This window comes from Botryllus schlosseri, chromosome 3 (genome assembly GCF_051294905.1).
Source record: "Botryllus schlosseri isolate E-star chromosome 3, Bs_hap1, whole genome shotgun sequence".
NCBI classification, from domain to species: domain Eukaryota; kingdom Metazoa; phylum Chordata; class Ascidiacea; order Stolidobranchia; family Styelidae; genus Botryllus; species Botryllus schlosseri.
This window is the reverse complement of record NC_137238.1, coordinates 18,988,449-19,016,234: the sequence shown is the minus strand read 5'-3', so window position 1 is coordinate 19,016,234 and position 27,786 is coordinate 18,988,449. Positions and strand designations below refer to the sequence as shown.

The following is a 27,786-nucleotide window of genomic DNA, read 5'->3' as shown; positions in this document are numbered from 1 at the left end:
GAAGTATGAAAATTTACCATTTTTTCAATATTTTTCTCCGTCATTTTCATTCTCAAGTCATTTTTGCAATGAAGCGAGTCAAGTCAAGTCATGACTCGAGTCCTCCTCCACCATCATTTTGAAATGCTTTCTTAAAACGACACAACGCCAGGAAATGAACATTATTTATGAATATACAAAATATAACAGGTGCGGATCGCGTGGACCGCACTAAAGCACCTGACAGGCCGGGTGGTATAGGCTGCTGCTGCATAACAACGCTGTAAAATAGGCCATGTCACTATGGTATTTCGATCGCACAATCATGGAGCAATCAGCCGGTCGCGGGACAGCGGAGTTGTCAGGTCGGAATGGAACTGGTCGATGAACTGGAAGCGGCGCACTCGCTCTCCTATGGGATATTCAGTATGCGTTTGGCGGGAAATCAAATTCACAACTCTATGGTTTATTCTTGGTCCTTTCGCTTGCTATGAAAAATTATTTAGTGTAAGGTAGGTGCTATACCGTTTAGAGCGGAATCTGGCATTTGTAGGCCCAAGCATTTACCCCATCGACGCGCATTCCCGGGAGGGGTCAACCGTGTCTTTACGTCACCACGACCTTGATCACCTGACGAAGTATGGGCGACCGCCATCGCGGAAAGGTTTGAAACGGATTTTTGGAAGCCGAATTGTTTATTGCGGAGTTGGCGCAAAATTCGGATTTGCTTGTGCAAATGTCCGACAGCATTGGCGCCATTCTAATGCGCGCAACATTGTATCGAATTAGTGTAAAGAATGTTATTGCTTATTTCCGCAAATGTTTTTGATTGGACATTGCGTCTCAGTTGTTTCCGTTGCGTTAGCCGTTGTAGTTTGCAGAATCGTGATATATATACGGCAACATTGTATCACGGCTATGGGTCGATTCGTAAGCGTTCGGTTAACGGTATGATATGCGTTTCCGCCGGCCTAGAAAATAATTCATGTTACTTCGGAAGCACATAGTGGTCAGCGATGGATATTTGTGGTTTGGAATAGCCTGCATATTTGCAAATTGAACTTTGGAATATTAATTAGGAATTTGTTGATGGTACTGTCATGAGCTAGATGAAGAGAGAGAGAGTGTTAGCTTGTTCACAGCTTCTCTGCTATAGACGGTCAGCAGTCAGCACTATGTGAGATAGGCCTAGTGTAATGAGGAAAATATAGTGACAGGTGATTCGTGACTTGATAACTTTGCGATTCTTTTGCATCTCCATTGCCCAAGCACCTTTAATGGTGCAAGCGAAAATAACCTGCCTTCCCCTCCCAGCCCACTCTGTGGTGATATTTTGTAGTCAGTGATTGATAATTTCAAATCATTCATATCCTGTCGAATTATTTTTTCATTTATTGTGCACATGCTATATCATCTTCCATAGCCTAGTGATAAACACTATGGAAGGGTTGAGTACGCAGCCGGATCTTCACGATTTACTAAAAGAGGAAGATGATGCCATGCGTATGTACTGCTTTCTTGATTTGTCATGTAATGTAGCAGCCTGATTAGGGTTCAAGTTCAAGTTACTTGGTGATTTTCACATTAAGCCTGTAGTTCATATGTGTTATCCTGAATGCTGTATAATATCCTATTCCGCCATGACAATTTTCTAGAGGCCACAGCCCAGCGATATCTCCTATTTTTCGAAACCTTACCCCTCACCCTAACCAGAGTGGACATTGCTATAGCTCACCTCACTAATAGCTCTCATGATTCAGGTCATGTTTATGTAGAATTGCATTGACAATGTCACATTGTCTTGAATGAATATATGATGAATACATAGTCCTAGTTTGCAGTAGTAACTTTCACCCTGTATGCGTTGAAAATCGCCAATCGGCAAATCGCTGTTATCGGATCATGTGAATGTATATCTGTACTCCACTGTGTGCTTACTCGTCGATTAGATTTGGTGGTAACTTGACCCATTTTTGTCAGCAAATATTTGTCCGAATTCTTGAAGAATTATTGTGTCTTGTGAACATTGTGAACATGAGCAAATATATTAATTGGAATCATCATTGACATTTGCAGATTCAACAGCAATGGATTTATCTCCGGAAAGGTGCCAAAACTCATTGAATAACAGCTCTTCGAAAATAAACACTCCGGCCAAATTACTAATGGTCGGAGAACCCATCCTTGTGAAAACGGAACTAGGCGAAAATTGTGCGAAAGATTTTCCAGGTTTGAAATATTTTATTGAAATTATAACTCGTATTGTCCCGTGGAAAATATCGGTGATTTTTTAGTTGTAGGCCTGCAGTGCTACATGAAGTAACCTTTTAATCACGAGTTTGTTGCTAAGTTCTTTCAATCAGTGAATTTTCGTACTTGGGTTCACCAATTATAGTAGCTCGAAAATCTGGAGAAGGCATGTGCTTGAACACTTTGTTGATGACTTTTCTTGTAAACATGATGAATGTGAATGGCAACATTTTGGGACTTGGTTTGTAGTGCGTTTGTCTTCAGTGCTATGAGAGGTTTTAATAAAGTTTTATCTATTGACGTACCCGCATTTATTTCATTGCAGACATACTGCAAGGTTTGGGTTCTTGTTGTTGGCAATACATTTCTATTTCGAAGCGCAAGTTCATGCTGTTCATTCACGTTATTTGTATAAATTAACACTAATGTTCAGCTCATTGCAATTCATGACTGGGATTATATTTATACCAAGTGAACAAGGTTGAATTTCTGTTGTATTTGTATTAACTGCTTTTGTTATGGTGCGGGTGCAGATTTATATTGTTTTTACAAGACAAATAAGACAAATCGTTATAACGGAGAGGCATTTGAACTCACAACACCAGGGAACGGCACACCGCACAGCCTAGATGTGTGTTGTGTACCAAGCTGCTGTCCATTATGCTGTAGTGTAGTACTAGTAAATACTGCCTTGGGGCGTTTGTTGCTGTTATATTTTAATCCCATATTACACTCTGAAACGCTTAATTGTCCTCAATGCAATGCTGCTGACATGCATGTGACGACAGTCCAGCCAAGTCACCTCGTATTTAATTGATACTGGACGTTATACCTGACCTCTTAACTCTAAGCCACTGGTTCTCAACCGGGGTGGGGGCGTGAAAGCATCTGAAGGGGGCGTGAAGAAGCGGTTAACTAAAAATTTACCTACAATTCACACATGTTTCTGTATATATAGACCTAATTTCATATTTTCGAATTCTCTCATCAACAGCCATAACCTTCCATGCCATCAAACAATCTGTTGGGGTTGCTAGCATCCCGGTTAGATTATGTGATATGACGATAAGAGGGGCGCGAAATTTTTCACCATCATAAAGGCGCCCCCCCTAATAAAAGGTTGAGAAGGTTGAGAACCACTGAGACTCTAAGCCAGTGGTTCCCAACCTTTTTCGACCCATCGCCCCCTTTTCAAGGTCAACACCGATCATCGCCCCCCCCCCAAATTTTGTGTACCGAAAATTGGGCGTACAAACTGTAATCACCGGAGGGTTGACTGAAAAAAAAAAGTCAAATTTTCGGCTCGATGGCTAATTTGACACACTTTTGTAACTAAATTTCCGTGGGTTGACTAAAAAAAAAAAAGTTAGCCGGTTTTACGCGTCATCGCCCCCCATCGCCCCCTTCGATATTTTCGCCCCCGTCGCTCCCTTTGTCCATTTTCGCCCCCCTGTCGCCCCCTTCGTCATTTTCGCCCCCCTAGACCGCCAAATCGCCCCCTGGGGGGCGATATTGCCCGCGTTGGGAACCACTGCTCTAAGCTATACATAATCTATATTTTCATATCCTCGATTCATTATTTGAAGTGAATGGAAAACTGAGAATATCTTGAAAATTGATGTAATCAACTGTATCCACGCTTCGGAATCGAACAGTAAAATTGATGTCAAAAGATTCATGCCTTGTTTTGCACATAATTAATTGCTGTTAATTTACACTTACTGTTCATTGTATATTGCTTACTGTTGCAATATTCACAGAAAATGGTGAAACCAAGATGGACACATCTGGAAGTAGTGCAGAGGAGCTTGCAGGTCGGATAAACACACCATCCCCTGAAACGGCTGCAGCAATGGAAAGCTTCATAGCGGAAGATGATCTGACCTCAGGTAAGGATCTAAATCACTGGGGAAGTTGATAGGAAAAAATTGTAGGAGGGCGTTGTAGCTGAATGAAGTAGCTGAATGAATGTCACACAAACCTATTGTGACGTCAGTGAAGTAGATGTAATCACAATTTTGTAAAATAAACATTATGGCAGGGGTGGGGCTTGGGCTACCTTTTCTGCCTCTTATCCATCTTCTACTTGAATTTTGATGTAGATTATGTGCTGCTGCTGACATGTGTGGTGTGTGTTCCCAGCACAGTAAAACATTATTTTGCTTGGTGCCTGAACACTGTTTGCAGCAGTGTGGGAAGTCTCGTTAGGTTCAGACTCGGATTCGAAACAGCACTTGGCTATGTATATAATTTGATATGTATTTTCAACTGATTTTTGAGCTCAAATCAGTCTGTAATCAACCTCTGGTTAGAGCTTGAATTTGTTGTGCTCAGGCCGAGTTCAGGTACTTTGTAACGGCTTGAAATACCGTCTCTGGTAGGCAGAGAAGGTCAAGTTGTCATTTTCATTAATGATAGGCTACTCAAGTTGATGTGACGATTTGAAATTCTGCTTGTAGATGTGTTTTCGGGCACGACTCTGATGCAATTGGTAATTTTTGTCATTGACTCTCGGATCCTGAATTGGATTTTAAATTTTAAATATCAAATCTAATAGTTTCTGTGGCGATCATTAGAGATTGTCGCATTCAATATCTGCAAAACTGAATCCTCTATCCTGTTTTGGGTTTACGATTCAAATCATGAAGCAGTTTCACATATTTTTGAATGTAACTCCATATCCCGTTTATTTTGTTCAAAAGTCCTATAAAAATTGTAAATAGCTAGAAATTCCATGTTCAAAGTGATTTCAATTCAAATAGTCGTAAACCCCAATTACATCCTAAATAGTGGTTCCGAAGTGGGTGATTTTGAGACAGGTGGGAAGCAAGTCTTGAAGTAGTTCTACGTAGTATGCAAGCAAAACTACCTAAGAGGATACAACGTTACTGAATACTAGTCTTTAGGGGTCGGTAATGATTTGAGCTTGATAAGGGGGCGATAACTGTTCGGAATTGGGGAAAATCTTGAAGTCAGATGTTTTCAAATCCATTCACTTCTCTAGCGACCACCTATGTCTTTTCAAAACGGAGACATTAATCTTGCCCTGGAATATCGTCAAATTCATTGCAGCTACAATTTATTCACCCCCTTTGCAGCGTCTCCCAAATTGGATGTAACTGCGAAACCGCCGACGCCCATTTCCTTCACGACCGACGCCCCTCCTAGCAAGCTCATCATAAAACCGCAGACCAGCATCATGAACTCGTTGCGGCTTCAGCAGCCTATCAGCATCGCGGCGAAGAAGTTTATGATGGCCTCGCAGCCAGTGCAAGTAAGGTCGTCTCCGCGCGTTCGGTTTTACGGTGTTTGCGATCGATCTGAGTAGATTGATTGGTTTGCTGGATTTATTTTTTCTTTTACTATGCCCGATGCTTTTATGGCTTTGAATTATGAAGGCCAGTCGTTGTGTGCAGACTTATAAGATTTATTGATTGGTTTGCTTTGATCACTGATCTTGATGTGATTAAAGCAGGGGTCTTCAACCTCTTTTAGCGTGACTTCCCTGTTTTTTTGGTGGCAATAACATCGGGATTTATGAAGCTGATGGCTAAAAAAAGCTCATCGCGAGGGCAAGTTTTTGTTGCAGTCAAATCCATGGAGAGTTGCATTTACTTTTCACAAAAGTTGAACTAAAAAGTTACATTCCTGGACAAGTTCCTTGAAATTGTTAGGGTATGAGATACTCTAATCGATCCGTATGCAAGGCACTGTAGTAAAACTCAGTGTTGGCGACTTCAACAAAATCAACAGCCTGAAAAAAATTGCCCCAGTGAAATTGTATGTTTCGTCGGTCTAGCCTGAATGTACGTCAAGTAAGAAAGGATCTCAAATGTAAACGACATTGGAATAATCAAGCGATCTATTTACATAGGCCTATAGTGCCAAATATTTCAAGAAAAAAGTTAGTTGCATGAAAAATCGAGAAAAATTGCAAAAAATTGCATGGAAAATATAAAAAAGTTGCAATATCAGATTCTTCCAAACAGCTGAAACCACCATACTACATAACTACTGAGTATTTAGGAAGCTGCCGGAAGCTGTAAAAAAGTTGCGAAAGTTGCAAAAACTTGCCCTTGTCATCACTCCTGACCCAGTCCCCTTTCATGAACCCCTAAACTAGCCTCGAAGGGGTCCACGTCCGAGGGTCAGGAATCAATTCTATAAGGTGATTTTGATCGTTACCCTCCATGGAACGTATTTTTTTTTGTACGGAGGATAATAGATGTTGAATCGTTTTATGCGGATTTTGTCCCTTTTATTCCACTGCTGATGGCTGCTAATCTCTGATAATTTTTAGCGCTTCGTAATTGGATGTTATAGAATCTTATACTCTCAAACAGTTCTTGAAAAGCAAAATTCTCGACTCCACTCTGCTGTGTCGTGGCAAGCATATCCAATGTCAACTAGTTGACAGTTTATTCACTTATCTTGATATGGGCGTGAATATCTTGGAATAATGATATAAGATAATATGAGCAGGAATGATGAATTTTGCACTGCATCTTCACGTTTTTGTGCATGAACATGTATCATTGGGAGACGTCATGTCTAGAACAACCCAACCATATTTTACCTGGTAAGCTTATTTTAATCCTAAGGAAAAGTGCAGAGAGTTTCTACTGACTCATTGTGTTTTCATTGTAGTTTTCTGACTATTTGAAATTGAAGTGAACAAATTTACAGTCATCATGTGAGTCAACTTTCCATTTGTGGTGACCTACTTCCTGAAATTTTACTTTGAGTGTTCAAGAATTAGGATTGCATTGCTGGACTATAATACCCACTATGTTACAGCAAATGCGATTGGCCTGCTACTTATCGCTTGTAGATTAGATATATTGAACCAAACTATCCTGGTGGTTTTGTGGGTACACTGGCTGATATTTGCTTGCAAATTATCCTGTTGTATGGCAAATGACCACAATGACTAGTCACCAAGTTGTGATGTAACAACATTTTGCAGTTATTAATGTGTAATGAAGTCGTAATAACATGAGCATGATTTCGCAAATGATAGTGATACGTTCCATCGCTGTAACTGTAACATGAATGGTTTCGGGTTCAAGTCCACCCGAGGTGCACTTGAGAGTACCTTCTCAATCTCAAGTATTGGAGGCTTATCTAGGCTCCTTGAACCAATTCGATCCTTATGAAAACCTAGAACGAAAGTGGACCGTTCCGTGAGTCGGCAGATGATAAACCATGAAAATGGCTATCAGCCTTGTGTAAAGTCACCATTGATGTCAAAACACCATGAATTGAACAAAAACAATAACCAGTAAATGTTTGTTGCTACTCTTCCGGCATAATGGATGTTCGGCATTTTCCATTGTTAATTTGCTATTAGACCCTGGGTGTGCATGTGTTGATCTTGCTGACAGCGATACGCTGATAGACATCAATGCTCCTGAAAAATTTTCTCTTGGCACGGTGTTGTTCCGATTTGGATTTTTGGAAGTTGATGTGCGGACTGTTGTCGCAGGTCGTCAGAAAAGACGCAGGCGGTCCTATGGTGACGAAATTTGTCGTGAAAAGAAGCACTACCTCAACGGCGGCAATGCAAAAGTCTCCGGTAAGATTTCATACTGCTTACCCGGCTTTTACAATGCCGCGGGCGACTGCGTTTGGTTGTGAAATATCAGAAGCGTTTTCAGGAGTTTTGGAAATAACGAATTATGTCGCTTATGACACTAATGGCAGTGAAGCTGTTTGGTTTTGTCACCCATTCATGACTATTTTCCTCTGTAAATCTACACTGTTGTATCTGAGGAAATTGAAGTTCCTTCTGTGATCTCGTGAACCGCACAAAATAATGAATGTGCAACGCACCAGGCAGCTGTGGCATTTTACACAAAGTGGTCAGCGAGTCTATCATTGCTACTCAATGTAGAAGTAACTCTACAAATTTTTTACGTAAAAGTAGCATTTTCAAAGACATATAAAAAAAAAAGTAAATTTGACCGATTAGTCGTATACTTGTACCCGTTAATCGGAGGTAGCTACTTCTGAAATTGCCGGGTACATCCTCGCGACTTCCGCGGAATGACCAATGGCACTAGAAAGAGTGTGCAATTTTCGAAAATATATTCAGTTACTATGATACAGGCCTCTTCCGCCAAGTTGCCATGACAATTTCACTCAAGGTGATGCAAGTATATTCCGAAGCTACTTTCTGCTCTGCAAAATCCAGAGTGTAAAGGGAGATTTTGCCTAATAACCGTAGATAGTAACGAAAGTAGAGTAAAAACATTACGAATTGAGTACATAACACATACTCGGAAAAACTAGAAGTATTTTGTTCGACTACTGACCACCTCTTGTGATCCGTCAAGATTCCTAATTTCACTTTGAAGCGTTTGTAGGCCTACCAATTTTAATGTTGCAAATGTTTTTATATAAATCGGCGGTTGATCTGTTACATATTTCCGTTCCCCATGTCTAGGTTGTTTTTACGAAAACGAAAGGACTGCATTCGTCACCAGGCAAAGTGAACAGCAGCCTCAAATCTGGCGGAAGTATCGTTTTATCGCCGATCAAAGGCGGTTTCAAGGTATGGAACTATTGCGTTTTCTGTAGTAGTGATCGAAATGTACCGGTTGACGTGTAGGGGGTGTGGCGGAGGCTCGACTTGTTTTGAGTTGACACATAGTGATGCTCTGTCAGTCTTACTTTGGTAACCTCGAGCTGTTGAGTTACATTCTTTCCCTGCGTTTCGCTATTACTGCAAGAGTGACTGAATGTATTGTCTTGGCGTGTGCTGTTCCTGATAAGGTTTTGATACCTAATCTGTAGTATTCTACATGCGAATGCATAGCTTGAGTAAATATATGTGTCACACCTTGCCTATAGCCTGTTGTGTAAATAGCGCTTGGCATTGCGTGGCTGAGCTATCTGCATTTAAAATCATATAGTGGTGTGTAGTCTACTGTCAACTGCTTTTCCAATTTATCTAGTGTTTAGTAAATTGGCGGCATTCACAAAATTCCTCAGGTTCTGGTATTTGTAATTCAAGCACTATTATATGCATCATGTTACCTATTGTACGGCTACTTTTAATTTTGGTTTTTGAAAAGTTGAGTGCTTAGTCCTGGGTTTTGGGGGTTTATGCATGGTTGCATACTTTTTAACGAACTGGCCGAATATAAATAATGTGAAACACTAGAAGCTTGGGTCGCAGACAGGCTTTGTATAGTAGTTATTGGGCCGCCCATCTCATGAGTGATTGGTGATTGGTGAGAATTCTGAGTTCTCAGTAAAATTTGTTATTGGAATGCATGTCGCAATTGTGAATACCTGAAGGCAAATTGCTTGTAGGCCCAAAAGAGAAATTCAAGTTATCAAATATATTTTGTTCAAATACACACATGCAATGTCAGCATATGCATATTTCTCCTAGCCCACCTCAGGTTAGCTCAAACGTACCATACCAAGATAAAAATGAAACCCGTCTTCAGGGCTGCACACCATTAAATTGGCATGGAACATATTTTCTCTACGGGCCGCTGCAGGTTGTATAGGTATACCCCTACCTTAACCTGTCAAAATCTTGGTGCCAATATTTGCCAGCTGTGGTTACCAGCCTGATTGAGGTTTTACTTTGTGTACTGCTGAAGGTGCAGATTATTATAATTTCTGCCGCGCAACTACAAGTTATCACATGAAAGTCTTGAAATGGAATTGGCGATCGCCAGTACATGCCAAATGTAGTTGAAATTAGACTAGAAATTGGAAATTGAAAAGTTAGATTGGGCTAAAGCCTTGCGTACTTTTACTACCGTACTCAATTGCATGATTCATATCTTCTATAACGAAATCATGCAACTTGATGTTATCATTTAGAGGTAATGGGCCATCGGCTGATGGTTGATATATGACTTGAATCGTAGAATTCGTGAGCTGGTAATATATCTACACTACAAACTACTTGTTATCTAACAATATTTATAATAAAAGTCGAGTATGCGTTCTTTTCTCTTGAAACGACCTATGTATAATTTGCAGTAGTCTGAATATAAAACAATCCAAGGTAGTGAACTAGTGCAATTTGGGGGATCCTACTCGAGTGCTCTGAATAGGTAGAGGCACCTCATTTACGCATAGCCGATTTTAATGAACAGGTGTGGTTAATTCAGCACTGGGGAACCAGGTTTGTATATATCAGAGACTGGCAGGTTTAATATCTGTTCCGGATAAGTCCCGGAAATTTATCAGCATTGAATTGCGTTTTTATGTGCTCGCAGATTCCGATATCGCCGATCAAAAGTCCGATTAAAGTCTCTGTGATACCTCCCTCGAACTCCAACAAAAAACTACCCGCTCTTGGAAAGCCGATACGAATCCCGATACAGACCTCATTACCCCCGCAACAGAAAGTTCAGGTACTGATTTTCGGAATTTTAAAATCTGATTCGTAATTTCCAAGTCGGTGTATACTGTATATGATTGCACTTTTACGGAGGCGTTGCTGCTCAAATAGAAGTAGGCCTATGAATTATGGAGTAAATGCTTCTCAAGTTGCTCTACGAATAATGACAGAAATGCTACTCAAGTAGGTAATTCAAATGGCGACGAAAATTTATACTCGATTAAAAGCCACGGCTGCGATTCCCGATAATCCGATAAAGTAGATTTACTCCTTTTGCTGACCACCTCTGCAAGATTCATCACCCTGCATGACGGCTTAATCTGGAATCTTGAGATGAGTATTAGGGATGGTGTGAACCTCTGAAAGATTCAGGTTCGTGTGAACGCGAACCTTTTTGAAAGGTTCTGTGTGAACGCGAACTTGAACCTCATGACGTCACGTGACGTCATATTGCTAATTTTAACCCTATATTTCAATGAAGTGATAGCCTATATTAATGGACTGTACACGATACTTAGCTTACCACAATGCTGAAGTACATATTGACGTTTTAAACGTCGCCAAATGTATCAACTGATACAATCAAATGATAAAATAATCCCATAAAATCAATATCTTCCATCACGCCTTACGCTCACGCCTTAACGGTCTAGGCCAGACCGGACAATGTATATTCGGCGTCTGAGTATTGCTACATGGATATTGAGCAGAGTGTAAAACGGGTTTCTATACTTGCTACCGATGCTAACCCATTAACAAGTCATACCGCAGTAGCCAACACCCCAATCCCACGGATTTGGTTTTTATGATACAGTATATATATGAAGGCAAGATTGACCCCGTATACGCCAGCTAGATAGAAAACGATATCAACCTCATTCATTGGTGAAATTAGCATCATTTACTGACTCCATGTAGTGTATTTGGCTCTTGATGTTGCGTGATTGCGGGTCAAGTTCATGCAGAGAGTCACTAAATATTCAGAAACGGAAAGCTGGATATTTCGAGCAAACTTTTGCAACAAAGCAAGTTAAATTTTTAAGATTGTCAAGGTACATGCTCGTTTAGTGTTGATTGTTTATGCTGCCAGCGCCATGCGTAGAGTGGCCGGCTGTTAAAATGCCATAAATGTGATGTTATAATGAGGTTAAAATGCAATATTTGAAAAAGGTTCACAGTGCAGAACCTACCAAGGTTCTGTTGTGAACGCGAACCTCAAAATTTCCGAGGTTCACACACAGAACACGAACGTGAACCTCACGTTCACACCATCCCTAATGAGTATAAGTATGAAATGGTGACCGCCTGAAGTAATATTGACTTTCGCACTTGTTTTTGGCACGACCCACTTTGTCTTTCATATGATAAAGCGTTCTTTTCGTCTCGCTTATTATATCTTTTCTCAAATTTTATCACAGAACCCGTCGAACAACTTTTCGTTGGTGAACGGTATCTTGGGCCAAGGGAGCAAAAGTTTTATAGCGCAACAGTCGCTGAATCTTCAAAACCGACAGGTAGGCGTTACATTTCGATTGTGACGATTCCGTATATTGTAATCTTTCTATACGACAGAATGCTGGATATTCTTTTCCTAAATAATAATATAGTACCACGTCTTGTGCGTAGGGGTCGGCGGATTCTGTGTTCCTTGTTCAGCCACCAGAAATAATAGAATTTTGTCCTCGCAGTGCCAGCGAAGTATCGATATGCATTTTCAGAAAGTGCTATATGATACTTTGCTGTTGCCCAAATGTGGCATATTTTTCATGACTTGGTTTATTCATAGAGAAAGCATGCGTTTGGATCTTTAGTCTTTCTCTGAATTGTAGTGACATTCGCGTACTCATCTCTCAAATCCAAGTCTAGCATCTATTGGAGTGACTTGAGTCTAGGAGGCAGAGCCAATGATATCAATTGATCGGTTGGCGGTATTGAAGCATCGTAACCCGTTGCGCAAGGCTACTAATATATGTTCTTTCGAATTCCCTGCTAGTTGTTGACGATTACACATGATGAGTTTCAGCCGAAAATAATTGGTCTTATTTCGCGATGAATATCTTATTCAAGATGACTAAACGACACAAAGGAGATACCTAGTTGGTTAGATTTATAACTCATTATGCGGTGCAATAAAATACCCAGCAAAAACGGCCGACAGACACTGCATATCGAGACAATACGGTGTTGATCACTGATAATTAAAATTTGACGACAATGCTTTGCGCAAAATAACAAATGGAAGTCGTCAACAGCGTCTCGCGGCCTGATGAGTAATTGTTAATGACTGCGTGATGTATTATTCGTTACGACACCTTAAAACAGCCTAGTTCGCCGTTTGTACGACTCAAAATTTCCGTTCAGATATCAATCGACGCGAGTCAAGTCAGCAGGAATCGCGCGCAATTAGTACAGCAAGCGAACACCGTTTCTGGCCAGGTGAGTCTTCTCGGTGTTTGCTTGGGAGGGGGTTTGATCGCAAAGTTGGTTACAGCAGAGGCAGTAATCACTTGGGTCAAAGTTTAAGTAACCTTGTATGCCTGCGCTCGGACATGATTGAAAGTTTCGGTTTTGTAGTAGTGTCAAAAGGGTACTGTGTTTGTTCAAGAATAAGAGGGAAACCGATCTTATTACACTAGGACTTTAAGGGTTTTTTATTATGATTTTTAATTGCGTTAAATCTCGGCGGAATTTTTTGGCCAGATGTCCTATCTCCTACCCATTTTCCTGAGCGCTATCACTAAGGTTGCGTGTTTTAACAGGATGGCCGGAATATGAAAATACAGTACGTGCAACTTCAAATGCCTCAAAACGATTCGTTACAGCACTCTGCTTCCATAAGGTCCAATCAAGGTTTGTGAAGTGTGTGTGTTACTTTCATGGATGCATTTCATCTTTGGCTCCTCGCCGCGATTAGACGTCCTGTTGTGCATCTTGCGCTTAAAACCCGATAACATGTTGTATTCCAATAAGATGCATGAAAAATTGTGGATATTTGAAGTTTCTCAGTGTCAAAATCCAGTAGCAAATCTCATTGTTTTTAGCTGCGCATGATGCTGTAAAATTGGCTTCATGCACCATGTTTTTATCTCCTCCCCCCATCCCGTAAAAACCAGAGGTTGCAAAATTTGCAAAAAACTTGCCCTCCCTTGGTTATAAGAGAATCTCTCGTTGCGGCAAGGAATGAATGTATTTGAGCCAATTGGTTTTGCACCAATGTCCGTGAATTGGAAATTCTTACTTTGCTAGGAACTTTTGATGATAAATGGCCGAATATTTGGCATTTTCAAACCCCTGTCATCTCTTTACGTTCGTTTGCCTCATTGCCTGAGAATTTTTCACCCCTTGTCTCGGGAACTAGCCCGCGGGGGGTGAAATTGCCATCTTTGAGAACCACTGCCCTAGATTTCTATATTCTTCTTTTTTTCTAAAAAATAAGCCTATATGATAATGGTTTCGGTTTACTTCAGGTCATCCGATAACGTTCACGTCGATGGCGCCTTTGAACGGCGGCAATCTGTCTTTGAATCAGTCCGGTAACACGATAGCGTTCGTGTCGCCCGCCCTGTCGAAACTTCAGCCGCAGCTTGCCTCGGTGGTGCAGCGGAAGGTGCAGAACGTCAAGGTCGCGATTCCCAGCCAAAGCTCGCATCAGGTATCGTATGTGTGCGCACTTGATAGTGTAGCACGCTTGTTGATGTTGTGGTTTTTGGATGAATCCCGGAATTTGTCCGCAATAATAGACCTGTGATGTTTCATGAGTTACATCTTGTAGAGGAGAGGAGGCAAAGATGAGACACTTTTGATATTTCAACGTCACTCAGAGAGTAATGCTCTCGGAGCATTCATTTTCGCACCGATGGAAAGCTTGTGATCTGTACTATTCATATGTACGTTTTAAATTTCATGCTGGTGATGTCATATTTTGTGATACGATTGTTGATATACAATATTCTTTCCAATCGTCTACTAGCTGCTGACGATTACCCCTGACGAGTGTCAGCCGAAAATATTCGGGTTCGTTTCAATATGAATATACTATTCAGTTTTGAGTTGTATTGAACAGCGTGCTCCTGGATTTCTAGGGCTTCAAAAATCATCGGTCGAACGTCTCAACATATCCCAGGGTGAGGGTAAGATGAGACACACCAGCAAGTCTTGTTTGTTACAGCACCAGTTCATCCTATATGGATCTATCGACTAGTAACTTCGAACCTCATCAAAGGTAGATTGTCCACAGGAGCCAGCAACAATGGGAATTGCCAATCTTTTCATCACCTGAGACTAGTCAGACTGTCGATTCTGGTCAACTCGGATAGCTATTGTATTATTTTTGCTGTAAACAGTTTAAATTTGAAGCATATCGAGGCATTCAATGTAAATTTCTTCCTATCCACATGTCTCAACTTACCCTCGAGCCTTCGTCTCGTCTTACCCCCCTCTCCATTATTAAATAACTTTCAATAAAAACTTACCTGTCTAAGTGTCTATGGCTTTTCAAAAGCAAGTGCATGACTACACTTGTAATATTGTAATCTACGGACTCCATTAATGTCATTTTATGATATGGATTATGCTCTGTATGCCCTTACAACAGGGGTGTCAAACTCAAATTGCATCGCGGACCGGATCGAAGTCATGAAATCGCTCGCGGGCCGGACCAGTCAACGGAATCCAAAACGTTGACTCGTGCCATTGCTTCTCACTGGAATACTTTATTATCAAGCATATATAGATAATACACGGATCGTAGGGGTTTCATTCTAGCGAGTCGCAACACCATTATTTGCGAGCAATGAAATTGGCGAAAATACGATGTTTGTCCTGTTGAATACAGTGGCATTACCGGCGATACAAGTAGACATATTTCAGTGTTCCCTTTGCCTTAGTCCAGGTGTGGCCAACCTGCGGCCGTAAGAGGGAATTTGTGCGGCTGTAGACACGCAATTCAATTAGTATGTGTTGGCGGCCGTCGACATGCGGTTCGAATTTACGAATTGACTCTCGATTTCTTGGAAGATTTTAATTAATCTTGAAATTTTCTTCGCGCTGGGTACATTTTTCTATTTTAATATAGTAGCACCGTTTGCAATCAGAGCCCCACAATACAGATGCGAACATCAATGGAAAATGATGCGCCTCACATGAAAATATCAGCTCAGAATCGTGTGCTCCTCACTATACTAACAATCATGATGGGAGGTCAAGAAATAACAGCTTGCTACTAAGTTACTAATACCAATTGGCCCACCTGAAGATGCATCATAATTTATAACTTGCGTTGAATTTTCGAAAACAACCCTACATCAACTCTATACCAGTGAATCTGATCACACGGGATGAGAAAGGATAAATGTTTGATGTTAATATGTAAAACTACTAATAATGATAACGAAATTCATTGGTGAATCTGAATTTTTTTCGCGCTTCGCGCGACTATCAGCACTTCCTTCCTTAACTTTACCAGCGACCACTCGCGATTTTGGTGCGCATAGTAAGCCTACCATTAAATAGATTAGTCCGGAGTTTACCAGAAATGGATATATACACTTTAACCTGGGTGTTTGGCGTCCAGCTCGTTCATTACGACTATGCCCTGCCCTGGAATGCGGCCGTATAGGCAACACGAGTAGTCGAAATGTGAATGGCAAAAAGGTTGGCCCCCCCTGCTTTGGTCATAATCTGGCGTTATCGATGCGTATGCGTTGTGATGAATACAAGATATTTAACTGTCAACGCGGACTTTGTTATTTGGTTTATTACTGTGGATGTGATGGATAATATATTCTTTTTCAATGTACTCAGAATTGCTATGCGGGCCAGATAAAATCGTACGGCGGGGCGGATCCGGCCCACGGGCCGTATTTTTGACATCCCTGCCTTACAAACATGAATCAGCATAACTTACCCCAACTATAAACATACCATATTTGGCATATTTCTGTCCAACCTCAAAACTGTCTGCCTCAGTGACACAGGAGAACTATAGAATGGCACTGCACGAACAACAGGGTTGAATCATTCTGGAAATCAACTTCAACATATTGTTCTGCAAAAAAAAATCCATGTATCTTACCCCGTGTCTCATCTTTGCCTCCGCTCCCCTATCACATCAACTGAATATATTTTCGTAAATTTTACCTATTTGCAGTGTCATTGGTCATATTGTGTTAGTCTGTTAGTCATTCGAGATGCATCTCGCAATTTGCTAAACACAAACTGAAAGTTAGCCACCATTGACCTGGTATACTTTCTGAACGCACTTGCTTAAGCGTACTTCTGAGATGTCCGTATTCTACTTCTTTGCGAAGTAATTTTGATACCTTACTACTGCTTCTACATCTTGCCCTGTGGTTTTAACTAGCTGTGATAATTTGGAATTCAAATTTTCGGATTCAGGCCTCGAATGCTGGCTTGAATTAACGATCCTTCATTAGCATGATGGTTTATAATTGGTTGCGGTTCTAGGCCTCGAATCCAAATTCGAATTTGTGATACGATTATGGCTCGAAATGGTCCATTAGCAGCATAATCATTTGTAAAATTTATTTCAATCTCATGCCCAAACATCGTTTTTACTGGCCAGGTATTTTCAATATTTGTATTTGAGCGTCAAATCCAAATTTGAATCCATGATCCAATACCGACTCGAATTAACCCTGCTATAAATCTTATCCAAATCCAAACGACTGTTGTTTCAGGTGAAGCCGCAAAGGCTGATCATGCCGGCCACAAGCTTGCACCAAACCAGAAATTTAATAACCGCGAATACGTCCGGTATAGTTCCGTCTGGTGAGTACCTGCCTGTTTGGAGTGATTTTACATTCCTGTTTGATATGCTCTCTCTCTCTCTGCATGAGGTTGAAATGAATCTTCTATGAGACTATAAGGCCTTGCTGCAGCTAGATGCTCACCTCTAAACAGTTGTTAACCAGATTTTGCTAGTATGAATTCCATTGGGTATGCTGGATCTAGAAGTGATATCCATATAATTGTGTTTTAGATTTTGCGATATTGTTCTTCTTATATTTTATGCCTGTTTTTGAGCGACTATCTTCTATTGCAGTGTTTTGGTAACCTTCATAACAATCGTACCCAGTAAAATTTCTCGTAGCCACTGTCCATTTTCAACACAACTTCTGATGGTACCTATATTAAAATCAACTATAGCATTTACTTAAATCACGAGTAGCGCGAAGAAAAATTTGAGGTTGAAGAAGTCTGGCCGGAAAATATTCCACTTTTTGTTGTTTTGCAAAATAATCTTGGGCTCTAAATAGCACGTAGTAGGCCTGATTTCACAATGCATCTTGTACCATCTGATTTGGTGCTTTGTACCTCTGGTTAAGAATCCATGTTTTATTGCCTAGTTTTGACCCAGCAGTACTTTAGGGTGGGTTTTATAAGGGATGTCTTGTGTATGTATTATGTAAATATCATGTGTCATAATAGCGAGGCATTCTAAATAACTATTGGCATGATAGCAAGTCATTCAAGACAACCCACTTTTTCCCTATCCCAAGCTGTTCCTATCACTAATTTGCTATTTTGAATAACTATCTATTATTCCCAGATGCTCACATCTTGACATCGGATTTACCGGCTGACATATGTTACTTCAACTCAACTAGCTCTGAAGTAGCATCAATGAATACTTTGTGACCATTTTTCTTTTTATCGATGGTATCAAATATCACTTTCACTGAACCCTTGCTCCTTTGCAGGTAATATCGGCTACGCCATGGTGCCCGCAAAGTACGTCGAGCAGCTACAGAAACACTTATCTCAAAATTCATTTGTTTCCGAGTCAACCTCCACGTAAGTGTTGGTTTCTCTTTTATTTGGGGATTGGGTATTAATCGCGTACCGATTTCCGATTTATAATCATTTTAAAACTGTTGGGATTTAAGTCACCAACTTTGAGTCACACGAAAAAAGATATTTCGAGTCGCCGAAAACGAGTCATGTCATGTGAAAACACTAGTTAAGCCAAGTCATGTTAGGCAAGTGGCTCGAGACATACCGTGCTTGAAGATTGTAGTAGTTTTCAATTGGATTTGTGCATTCGGAAAGGGACGTGACGTGAAATGAATTTTAGATATGGCTTTGAACCTTGTATCCGTAAAAGGATGGGAATTGCTGAATATGATTTCTGATATTTCGGAGTGGTGCATTAGGTGTGTTGCAGGGTTGTAACCAAGTCACAAGGCTCCGAGTCACAAGTCAATCTCACCTTTATAGTTTTGACTCGAGAGTCAAGTCTAGTCATTTTCAATTCGACACCGAGTCCAAGTCGGCGGGTTGAGTCTGAGTCATGTGTTTTGACTCGAGTCCGAGTCCAAGTCACTGAGTTGACTGCTCAGTTTCCAGTTAAAGTCTTGTTAAACCCACTTTTTTTTAACTCTGTTTGGTGATATGGAATGGTTCACATTTACAGTATACGAATTTTCCTAGCTTTTAGCAGTTTCTGGTCGCATTTTCAAGTACCAGTACCAATAGACGAAATCCCAATAGTGTGGTAGCTTTACTATTTTTCGAAATTACAATGAAATGTCGGTCTTATCCTTCTGAGTCTCGAGTCATATGTCTTGGTTCGAGTCATGCGCAATGACTCGAGTCATTACAACCCTAGTGTGTCAGCAGTCATTTGGTCAGGAACATCCCATTGGAAAAAGATATTCAAAGTATTGCAGGCCTGTCATCTCAACGTGTGGCCACACAATGATGTATGTTTTATGACTTTGTGTCAAAATGCTCGTTATACGACATAAACGTAATCAAGTCCGGCTCAACATTAGGATCGAATGCAAAGTTGGTCCTAACCAGGCGCGTAGCCAGCCGAAAAATAAGAGGGGGGTTTGAAATAAAAGGGGGGGGGGTTCGATTTTTTCCGAATTTAGTAACGTAGCATTGACTCATTAGGGTTAAGTACATGCGATGCGTAAATAACGATTATACAACATCCCCGTGTTGGCGATTATAGGCGTACGATAAGCTTTTCGACGAGTCCGGAAGTGCTGTTAATTAGCGACTCCCTGATCTGTCGTGAACAATGAAATACGTACTCGTCGAACATTTGAATACGCGCGCTTATCAACGCGCTGAACAATTAAATTCGCGCGCTTGTCAAAGCGTCCAACAATTAAATACGCCCGCTCATCAATGCGTCTTGCGTCTTACGTAGCCTCGGTGACGATTTAGGCAAGTGTAGTTAGGCTAGCGATATCTTTAGTACGAGGCCTATTCCAGATGCGATTGTGTAGGCCTACGAAGATATCGTGCACACCAAGCCAATGCAGATGTGATTGTGAAGGCCAGTGACGATATCGTGCGCCGCGGGCCTATTGCAGATGTGATTATTCAAGCCAGCGGAATTAGGCTTGTTGGAGACGCGGTAAATCAGGCTAGTAATGATTGCCGAACGCGCGACAATGAATGACCTGATTTCGCCAATCATCTCAGCGGGAGATCGTTTCGCGTTACATTGTGCAGTGCAATGCGCACAGACGAATCTCGCTAATTAGCAACACGTCTTTCGTTAATTGGCCGCGCCTTTCGTTAATTCGCCGCGCACAATACTGATAATATGAGTTGACTTATTGAATTGCAAACGAGTATTAGCGTCAGAGCGGTCATTTAAAAAGAGCAAGGTTTCGCGTTAAAGGAGGGGGTTTCGCGTTTCTGAAGGAGGGGTTTCGACCCCCGAAACCCCCCCTGGCTACGCGCCTGGTCCTAACCCTGTCAACTCTCCTAAACTTTCTCTTTTGTTTCAGTGCCCCGCCTGCAAAGCCCGTGTTGGGAAAAGTGGGCGCCAACGGGAAGATAAAGAAACCCTGTAACTGTACAAAGTCACAATGTCTTAAATTGTAAGTACACCGCGCTTCTGACCAGATTTTCGCTGTTGTCACCGAATACCGACTTGTATTTGCATGAAAGTGGCGTGAAAATTTGAATTGTTCCAATTCCCCTCTCTGAGTCGAATTTTGAGGTCGCGATAACGATAGTAACGTTTGTATTACAGAATTCGGTTCAGATTTGTAATGATAGAAAATTCTGTGTTTTTAGTAAAAAGTTTCAATATTTCGATGGATTTCAGGATTTGGCATTAAAATCTTATCCAACCAAGGCCCGAAGTTCTGTTATCAGCGCTGCTACGCAAGCATAGCCTATATAGTTGTTATTTCTACACATCTGCTCAGTTTACCGCACAATGATTCGGCCGGAGATTTACGCCTGATGCCTATTCGTCAAACCGGGCGGAATAAAATAATATTTTTGGTGGTTGGTTCCGATTATGAAACTTGTATCCATTTTTTTCGCGTCTTGGGAATATCAAGTTTTTGCTGAGATGGTAAAAATGGACATGGCGGCTGGCGCTTGGCTACCCTGATTACTTCTGCGAAATGTGTATCGTTATATATGCATTTACATAAGAGCTACTCTTGCAGATATTGCGAATGTTTTGCGAACGGCCAGTTTTGCGACGAATGCAACTGCAACAACTGCTATAATAATCTCGAGCACGAGGCGGAGAGATCAAAAGCTGTCAAGCAGTGTCTCGACAGAAACCCGGCCGCCTTCAGGTAAATCTAACTTGGCCTGTAGCTTGTAGCTTTGTGCTACATCTTCGTATGCTGTAATACGACCAGTTGTGGTTCCAAGGCTATGGGTGTGGGAAAAGGTATCTATACTACAATTCTTGTTGGTAACGTAACTCATGATGCAGCGACTCATAGCCTTTTGATGGCCGCCGCCCAATTCCCAATTTGAAAATGTTCGATATTCTGACCACCAATAAAATGCCAGTACCAGTTTGGCCTGATATAACTGTATTTTAGCAAAATCTTGACCTATGAAGAATTCCAGTAGTTACATCAAGCATTATGTTAGCAATAATTGAAATTTGTTGCAGTGCAACGGAAGCTACTTTGCTGCATTCTGTGTGGGAAGTCTGTCCTGACTAAGAGTTATAGATTGCTTACCTACAGATAGATACACAACTCTCGATGGTTACGCTTGGGCAAACAGTATCTCTTGCTGAGCAATCTAAAAGCGGCATAATTGGTAGTGTTATAGCTGGCGACCCGAACGCTGACCTCTAATATGATTGGTTTTAATCGAAAGCTAGTGTCGCATTGATTTCGAAAATACAAATTAAAATCCTGTCAAACAATGGAACCACCCCGAGACAGCCCTGAGAGTCGGCAATGTTCCAACAATGTCACCGCCGCAACACAATGAATATAACAATGGCGAATTTCGTCGAACGATTGTTAGGAACATTGCCAATTTTCAGACTTTGAAGCCTGTTTTGAGGTGGTTCCATTGTCCTGACAATAATTTAATTTGTATTGTCGGAATCAGTGTAACACTAGCTTTCGTTTAAAACCAGTTTTATTAAATTTTAGCCCCTCCCCGGGTCTTAAGCTATAGGGCTATAGCACTACCGATTATACTGCTTTTAGATTGTGTAGCGTAGCGGCGGGTTTTGCAGGGGTTGCGTATCTATCCGTAGGTTAGTAATCTATACTAAGAATGCAGGTGGCAAAGAAATTTCGACTTAACGCTATAATTTTTACAAAATCTTGTGCCCAGCCCCACGTATGAGTAGCCTACTTGAATAAACGTAATTCATCATTGTGGATTCACAGTTGAGTTTTGAGTCGGTAGGCGTGACAGGTTGTTTTTCTCTGGTAACAGGCCAAAGATCGGTCGTGGCAAAGACGACAACCGAACTCATTCCAAAGGCTGCAATTGCAAGAGGTCGGGGTGTTTGAAAAATTATTGCGAATGCTACGAGGTGAGCGTTTGGCATCGGCAGATATCGACCGGACTCTAGTCGCGATGTCTAAGCAGGAAACTCCCGTGGGGAGGTTACTTTTTGACCGCTTGCGCTATCATTTCCAGGCGCGGATACCTTGCACGACCAAGTGCAAATGCATCGGCTGCAAGAACTACGAAGAGACGGGCGAGCGTCGTTCGTTGATGAGTTTGGCGGACGCCGCGGATTTCCGGGTGCAGCAGCAGACCGCCGCCAAAACGAAGCTCTCCATTCAGATCGGGGACACGAGGACGGCGGCAAAGTCGCAGTCGGGCGAAAGGTATCATTTTACTCATCGGTGCATGTTCTCGAAGACTATGTAGTCATGGCACAGACTGTCAGGTTCAAAATTACCATATCCAGGATGGGTTTGTTAGTCGCTCAAATATAGAAAATTATGGAATAATAAAGCATGGCCGGTATTGCGATTTTTCACCGATATGACAGATTTCTATCTATATTTAAATGACCTATTTTGAGTTTCATTTCTAATTGGCAAACGATTGAAATTGCCATATGAACCCTCCCTATCACAGCGACTGAATTTAGTTTCGAAGATTCCATCTATTCATAGTGTCGATAGTCATTGTGCGTTGATCGCGTAGGTAAGCTTACGTCTCGCAATTTCAAGCGAAGCTGTCTGTGATTAACTGCCAAAAGCATGCCCCCCCTCCCGAGTACTTTTTATACCTTCATTTTTTACTTGTGATTGAGTAGCGATTTTTCTCATCCAAGTTCAAACACAACTGAAGTCTTAATCCGGCCAATATCTTCAAGTCTCCGGCATTTTCTGCTTGAAGCACGCGTGAAAATTGAGAGTGATTGGAAATGACATTGAAATGCGACTTCAAAATGCTCGTATATCCAAATCTTATCCGAATAAGGCCAGAATCTTCAAATTGGTTTCTAGAATATCAAGCCCTGTAGCGACTGACGTTTTCTGTTCTAAACTTGCGTGAAATTTGATAGTGATTGAAGGTCACACATTGAAATGCAACTTCGAAATACTAGCATATCAAAATCTTGTCCTAATAAGACAAATATTCCATGTCCAAGCCCTGTGGTGACAGGCATTTTCTGATTGAAACTTGGGTAGAAATTGAAAATGATTGGAAACAGAATGTCCAAATCACACTTGAAACAATCCTTTATCCAAAATCGATGCTCGATCTCTGGTGTGTGGGTATCTAGGCACCATCTTACCGGAACAATCGTATGTATTCCAGGTTACCGTACACTTTCTTCACTCAAGAAGTTATAGAAGCCACGTGCACCTGTTTATTAGCTCAGGTAGGCCTTTGTGTTAGCTTGCGGTTTGTAAACAATTCCTATAGTCACGAGCTTGTCCGCGCAGGCCGAGGAAGCCGAGAAGACGAACAGGCCGATGGTAGTCGCGGAAGCTATGATATTAGAAGAGTTTGGACGGTGCGTAATGCAGATTATACAATCCGCCGGTAAAGCTGCTAAAGGTATGGGATATGAATGTTTTGTTAGCTGTTGCACTCTTGCCTAGTCAAAGTAGTCGGCCATGCTATTAATGTAGAAATGGAAGTGAAGCCATAAATTCTTGCTCATTTACAAGTAGCGGTAGTGATATCTGAGACATGATGAAACAACTTTGAGTGAAAGTGGAAAATACAAGGTCTTGAAAGTATTGAGTAGGTACGTTTGTAAAGTAGATCTGGTCAAGTTGAAGCCCAATTGTGGCTCGTGTTTGAAATTAATGAGACCTGCAGCGTAGGGCCAGCCGGGACATGTCCATATATTCCTAAACGCTTGCCACTTTGATTCCACAGCAGCTGTAAGAACATATTTGAACAAATATATCAAATCATAGTTGAAAATTTTCGGGGATTCACATGATTTGCTGCGTCATGGATTCGTAATTATCAAGACTTGGTTGTCTCAATTTCAAAAGTTTCCATACCTGATCAGCTGCGACAAATCTTGCCTTCGCAGAATAAACCGTTTTCGCCGCACTGATCACGGGACTATTGACTTGTGGTCAAGCTAAAACATTGCATGCCTTTCAGCACTTTTGAGTTGGTAAACTGAACAATTTAGGGACCAAGCAGGTGCGCGTTTCCCCTGGATTCTAACATTGCTGTATTGTCGGTATTTTTCCAGGGATACATTTCAACTGACTATCTTCAAGTTCGAATTCTCGGGTTTTGTCTTCCACAACTGTCCGACATACAAGGTGACGCATACGTAATACAACGGCGGACATGGGCAGCGAATTATCGCGAAAATCGATATCTACCTACGTTTCGTTCACACGTTTTTAGTTTACTTGGTGGTAGCCGTTTTTTCGAATTCGCTGGTGGCGGAGGGTTTGCGGTTCGTAATTTTTGCGACGAAAAGGCGTTACGCCGGTGTTTTTAGGGTTTGAGAAGGTAAATTTAATTTTTGTGAATTTGGAAGATTTCGCCTTTCGGCGCCGTTCCGCGAATTGGTATATCTGATCTCTGTCTAACGCGTAATTGCACTTGTGATACGTTTATCCACGCGAAGAGTTATACATTCATTCAATTGATCGACATTTATTCTCTTTACAAATAAAGATGTGCCTATTTTGATAAGATTCCGCGGTGGGTTCGGTTGTAGGCCTACGCTGAAGATTGTGTCGTTTGTGCAGTTCAAACAGAAAAGGTAGACATTGTTTTTAATGGTGTATAGAAAAGCAGGCGCAGAGTAAGGTAATAACAATCACCCTGATGCTCCAAGGTTGATATTTGCATAGAAAGGTTGGTGTTGATTCTTCGAACCATGCTACTGTTAATCTAGCTAGCTTTTGTAAGCACTTGCTTCCCAACGGAGTTGGCCGCTATTATTGGTTTTAACTCAGTGTTCCGTGAATTGAAGAGCAACACGCGACACACTACATTTAACCGAAATTTTCAGAGAAGAAGACAAATTCTCAAAACAAGTGAACATTTGGGCGTCCTCCGCGGACACTTTCTAAATGGTAAAAAAAAGAGGACAAAAATACTCTTACAGGAGGAAGTATGGTAACCCCACACACAAGTCTCTAATTTCTATCCGAGTCAATATACAATACGCGCTTGGTTTTATACCAAGGGCGAATATTAGTCACGTGGTGTGGTAATATTACATGACGGATAGGAGAGAGAGGGAGCCAGGGCTCTGCATTTTTCAGCAAGTCCCGTGGCCTACAAAAAACTGGTAGACCATGTGCGGTCCTCTGAATTTTTTTGTCTTCGCCCTACAAATGCGAACCGCTGAGCGAAAAAATGATGCGCCCCATAGAGAAATACCAATTCGGAATCGTGTACGTCTCAGGAATGAAGATTTATTCTAGTATATGCGTGGTCGATTCCAATATATAGCCTACATTTGAAAATGCAAAAATTCGGATGTTAGGCCAATAGCATATGCAACAAAGTGCTTATAATAAGAATCCGCAGATGTATCACCATTATTATTCATGCGTACACAATTTTCGAAGACACCCATTCCGACATCTCTACCGGTAAATCTGATCACGCGGGCTGAAAAAGAACAAATATTTGATGGTATTTAGTAATATGCGCGACTTTCAATATTATCGACGAAATTAATTCATGAAGGAATTCATGTCTGTACAGTACACTGTACAGTAGGGTTGTTCAAAAAAAACTTTTTTTTCCAAATCTCACTCGCCTAATGACTAAATCGTCAGGTTGTCTAAGAAAACGATGTACACCAAATTTGACTCAATTCCAACCAGTAGAGGCCGTGCAATCTTGAATTGAAATTTTTAATTTATTATACAAAAAAATAAAAAATAAAAATTTTCAAATTTTTCTGTCAACCGCATGAAATTGTTGAGCTGTCTTCAAAGACGATGCAAAACAAATTTGAGTCAATTCCGACGAGTAGAAGCGGAATTATTTGAGTTTTTCGTTGAAAATCCCCGGGTCAAGGATAATCCGAGAATTATCAGCGAAAATCTCGAATAACTCCGCTTCTACAAGTCGGAATTGACTCAAATTTGTTTTGCATCGTCTTTGAAGACAGCTCAACAATTTCATGGGGTTGACAGAAAAATTTGAAATTTTTTTTTTTAATTTTTAATAATAAATTAAAATTTTCAATTCAAGATTGCACGGCCTCTACTGGTTGGAATTGAGTCAAATTTGGTGTGCATCGTTTTCTTAGACAACCTGACGATTTAGTCGTTAGGCGAGTGAGATTTGGAAAAAAAAGTTTTTTTTGAACAACCCTACTGTAGTAGGGCTGTTCAAAAATGACATTTTCCCCTGGATTCCAGTCATTCACTGATTAAATTGTCAGGTTACCCTAAAAAACGCTACACACCAATTTTGGTTCAATTCTAACAAGTATGAGACACCGCAGCTCAACAATTTCACGGGGTTGACAGAGAAATAGAATTTTTTTCAATTTTCCGTAATATAATAAAAATTTTAATTGGATCTGCGGAGTCTCATACTCGTTAGAATTAGACCAAATATGGTGTGCAGCGTATTTGGGGTAACCTGACAATTCAATCAGTGAATGGCTGGAATCCGGAAAAAAAGTTATTTTTGAACAGCCCTACTGTAGGCTACAGTGTACACGAGCCATCGTAAAACCGTCAAAAACCCAGGATTTAAATGCTCGGCTTTTTAGCCTATACGATTTTGGTTGGTCTTTCACGTGGGGTAGCCTACCCCTTGAAACTAGCCTGCGGACCCTGAAGGGGCCCACAAATCCCAGTGAAAGAACCCCTGTTCTAAAATGTGAATACGAATGTAGGCCTACATCTTTCTACGAAGACTCATCAAAAGAGTTTTTCACGTTGTCGATATAGAAAACAGAAAGTAGAACTTCAATATAAACTACATATTTCGCCCCGTGACACCAATCGTTATATTCGGTGGCGCACTGAGCAAACTATACTATGCTGCTGTAGTAGTTATAATATAACTCTGTGATCTGAGTTACGGTGGTATTACAGTAGCAAAACATTTTCATGAATAATAATATCACTCTATTTAAAATATTAAAAAGCCTAATCATGGTGAGCCGAGCTATAAGTCGGCAACAAAAGAAACGATCAGGCGCGCGTGACAGAGACCGCCTGAGAGAGTGCCAGAAAATGAAAGATACAAAGGCTATAACAGCACCACTATTGTGTATGATAATAATATTAATCTCACGTCTGGCTGTGGTGCACTTGCAGCTTGCGAATACACATGGAGACACAATAGGATTGGTCACTACATTCATCTTGAATAATGTAAACATTTTATCATCATCACTTCGACAAAAAAATAGTACGATTACAGCCCAGCACCATTGACAGAAAACGACCAAGTAAAAATTCTGTGGGATGTACTAGTTATAACTGACCACGAAATCAGGAGCA

At 41.0% G+C, this 27,786-nt stretch overlaps 2 protein-coding genes across 3 annotated transcripts in view; both read left to right on the top strand.

Moving 5' to 3' along the window:
* LOC145435942 (uncharacterized) overlaps positions 1-27,786 on the top strand; it is a 293,102-nt gene that overhangs the window by 171,901 nt on the left and 93,415 nt on the right. The window lies entirely within an intron of this gene.
* LOC145435934 (uncharacterized) lies at positions 474-24,999 on the top strand. Of its 2 annotated transcripts, none has more exons than XM_080313208.1 (20): positions 474-491; positions 2,056-2,208; positions 3,990-4,118; positions 5,328-5,503; positions 7,715-7,804; positions 8,675-8,782; positions 10,473-10,610; positions 12,016-12,111; positions 12,959-13,033; positions 13,357-13,447; positions 14,065-14,249; positions 17,296-17,386; positions 18,319-18,412; positions 20,368-20,460; positions 21,043-21,177; positions 22,295-22,394; positions 22,502-22,695; positions 23,642-23,705; positions 23,770-23,884; positions 24,543-24,999. In XM_080313208.1, the coding sequence occupies exons 2-20, from the start codon at positions 2,067-2,069 to the stop codon at positions 24,557-24,559; spliced, it is 2,133 nt and encodes a 710-aa protein (XP_080169334.1). In that variant the 5' UTR covers positions 474-491; positions 2,056-2,066; the 3' UTR covers positions 24,560-24,999. The 2 variants fall into 2 exon arrangements, with proteins under 2 accessions (XP_080169334.1, XP_080169333.1); XM_080313207.1 differs by lacking the exon at positions 474-491 and adding an exon at positions 1,050-1,482.